This window comes from Pongo pygmaeus, chromosome 15, assembly GCF_028885625.2.
Source record: "Pongo pygmaeus isolate AG05252 chromosome 15, NHGRI_mPonPyg2-v2.0_pri, whole genome shotgun sequence".
Lineage (NCBI taxonomy): Eukaryota > Metazoa > Chordata > Mammalia > Primates > Hominidae > Pongo > Pongo pygmaeus.
In genome coordinates, this window is record NC_072388.2 from 106,377,457 (window position 1) to 106,380,524 (window position 3,068).

The 3,068-nt window shown below is 43.9% G+C and overlaps 1 gene segment (V, D, J or C); it reads right to left on the reverse strand.

The window, feature by feature from the left end:
* Nucleotides 1-983: 983 nt before the first annotated feature.
* On the reverse strand, nt 984-1,486 carry LOC129012626 (probable non-functional immunoglobulin heavy variable 7-81). The segment is given in 2 exon segments: nt 984-1,315; nt 1,400-1,486. Coding segments are annotated over 2 exon segments (378 nt in total).
* Between the last annotated feature and the right edge of the window lie 1,582 nt (nt 1,487-3,068).

Genomic DNA, 3,068 nt, shown 5'->3' on the forward strand with positions numbered 1-3,068 from the left:
ACACCCAAGTCATTCGAATTGTCATTTACACCTTCAGATACATTGAAACAGCAGCTGAGTGTAATAATCTCAGTGAGTTCAGACAAGCCTGGATGCATCCAATGTTTATCGTAGTTCTGAATATCCATCGTAGATATCTTGCCATATGTAAGACATGGTGCATGACCATTTCTTACATAATGGGAGTTGACTGTAAAAGTAGCATGAAGATGTGTAAATATAATGCCTAGGTAGATAAACTGCTGAATTAACAAAGCCTGGAGCCAATTATATTCTGGCATCTTGTTATTTAGTTGTGAATTTATTTTCAGTTGGTTAGTTCAAGTTCCCAAAATTCAATTTCTGCTAAGATAGTCACATATAATAATCTTGAGATATTAAAATGAAAAAAAAAACTGATTTGAAAATGAACCCAGCTTCCAGAAGTGAGAATTACTTTGTGGTGAATGGTAGGAAGTGTGGAGACGCAGCTGAATACCAAGATTGTGTTCACAATTGTTTTAATTAGGGGAATTTCTATACATCCCTTCTATTTATTAGAAACTCCCACTGAGAACCTTGAACTAACATAATTTGTTGATAGATTACACAAAAACAATGAAGCTGAAGGTTATTAAGCAGGAATTGCTATTACAAAATTAGCTTTCCTTTAGAACACATTCTTCTACCTGATGTGAAATTAGCCCAGATGCACTGATGAGAGCTTGTCAGTTAAGCAAAGAGCAGGAAATGGGATCACATGTGTCTGGAGCAGGGCATGGCTTTGGGATGCTTTGCTAACAAAGTGGCTTGTCACGTCCTCTGGAAAACCCATTAAAATGAGCAAGTTAAGGATCTCTTAGGAGCACCTGTCTATCCCATATTCTTGGATAATATAAAGGTGGATGTCGATGCAAAATGAGATAAGATGGAAGTTAAGGAAACTGCTGCATCACTGCCTCAGCTCAGCACAGCTGCCTCCCCGATCAGGGTTTCTGACACTCTCAGGATGTGGGTTTCCACATGGTGTATCTCGCACAGTAATACATGGCCGTGTCCTCAGCCTTTAGGCTGCTGATCTGCAGGTATGCTGTGCTGACAGAGGTGTCCATGGAGAAGACAAACCGTCCTGTGAAGCCCTGGGCATATGTTGGGTTCCCAGTGTCGATGTTGAACCATCCCATCCACTCAAGCCCTTGTTCAGGGGCCTGTTGCACCCGATTCATACCATAGGTGGTGAAACTGTAACCAGAATCCTTGCAGGAGACCTTCACTGAGGCCCCAGGCTGCTTCACCTCATGACCAGACTGCACCAACTGCACCTGGGAGTAGGTACCTCTGGAGTGGACACAGGAGTGGGTAAAGTCTCACTTGAGTGGCCTGGTTTCTGCCTCAGCCCTGGGACTGGGGAGCCCCTTACCTGTTGCTGCTGCCACCAGGAAGAGGATGCTCCAGGTCCAGTCCATGGTGAGGAGCTGTGCTCTAGGGGATTCTCCCAAGGAGGGATGTGGTTGTTGGGTGATGCTCTCAGGGTACAGAGTTGGGTGATGCTCTCAGGGTACAGAGATACTATATTCCCCTCAGTTATTTGCATATTCATGAAGGATTCTATTTAATAGACCAATTCCTGGCCCAGTATGAGAAAGAGAAAATCCATGACACGCGGACGACACAATTGTTAGAAGCTGAGGGTTCAAGTTGTAATCCTGTTAGAAGCCATGCATCCCCTACACATTCCTGAACTCTGTGTTGATAGAGCTTCCCCCACTGGGGAACAACTCCCCCAGGACAGCACCTCAATTTGAACCCACATTTGAATGTCTCAGGGGCAACGTGAACCATTTCTAGACCTTAATATGTGAATGCGTTATTTTGGGAATGAGTGTGTCTCTCCAAAAATTGCACTTATTTATAAGTAAGGAGCTCTTCCTGACCTCCAGCTGCTTACTATTAAGATAACTAGCAGAGTTTGAAATCACCATTATTAAAGTGGTTCTCATTACAACATCCAGTTTGATAAATGCTCACAATTGAATAGGATATTTATACAAACATCAACAGTCCCTGTGAAATATTTATTTTAGATATTTTTAAAGGAAGACCCAGGCCCTGAGAGGAACCTCTCCCCAGCCTCCTGTGCACCTGCTCTGGGGCGGAAGACTGTGCTGGGTGTGTCCTGAGAGCCCCCTACAGCCCAGCCCCCACCCTGCAGGGAGGTTTCTATCTGAGCTGACAGAGTATATTCCTACCAGTGTCTCTGGCCCAGTATAAAGTGGCTGTGCCCTGGCTCAGAATTCCACTTTATTTACACCATATGCTTCTCACACCATCTCTCGAAATAGTGAATTGGCCTTAGGAAACCCAGTGAACTCTGCAGGGAGACCCCAAGAAAAGATCTCATGCATCACCAGGGAGCCCTTTCCTGGAGCTCAAGACGCACAGAATCACTGGACACATGGTGAAACCAAAAGCTCTTCAGGGGTTGAGGGGAGACTCTTATTTCCTCTAGGGTCCTGCAGTTGATTATTGTACCTGAGAAAACCTGTATGTGCAGGTGCACGTGGGTAGATGCCCACTCCAACTCTACTATTCAACTCACACACACACACACACACACACACATTGTGGCTAATTTTTACATTAGTGGGCCCCATGTTTGCCCTTTTTTCTGGTATTCATCTCATGAAAAGCACTCCCTACACTGGAACTAAGACTGAATATGTGTCTACTTTCTGCAAACAGAATTAAAGAAAGCAGAATACAAGTGGACTCTTGGGAAGTGCATGCACATTGAATTCACCTGGTCTCACTGTGGAACCCTGCAGATGCCCCATGAAAAGTAAATTTGAGACAAATGAGGGTGAAATCATTTCATTAGTGCTGAAGTTGCTGTTGTCAGAGGCTTCAAATTGCTCTATTTTCCTTAACCTTTTTTCTCCTATTTTCCTCCTCAGATAGAGTTTGTGCATTGCCACACTCTCATATTTAGTTCATATTGACTAAACTGGTGAGACGTAATCTGTGGAACACGGAACCATTACATGTTTTTACAGTTAAATTGTAATCCTGTGGATGTCTTCTTTCTCTGG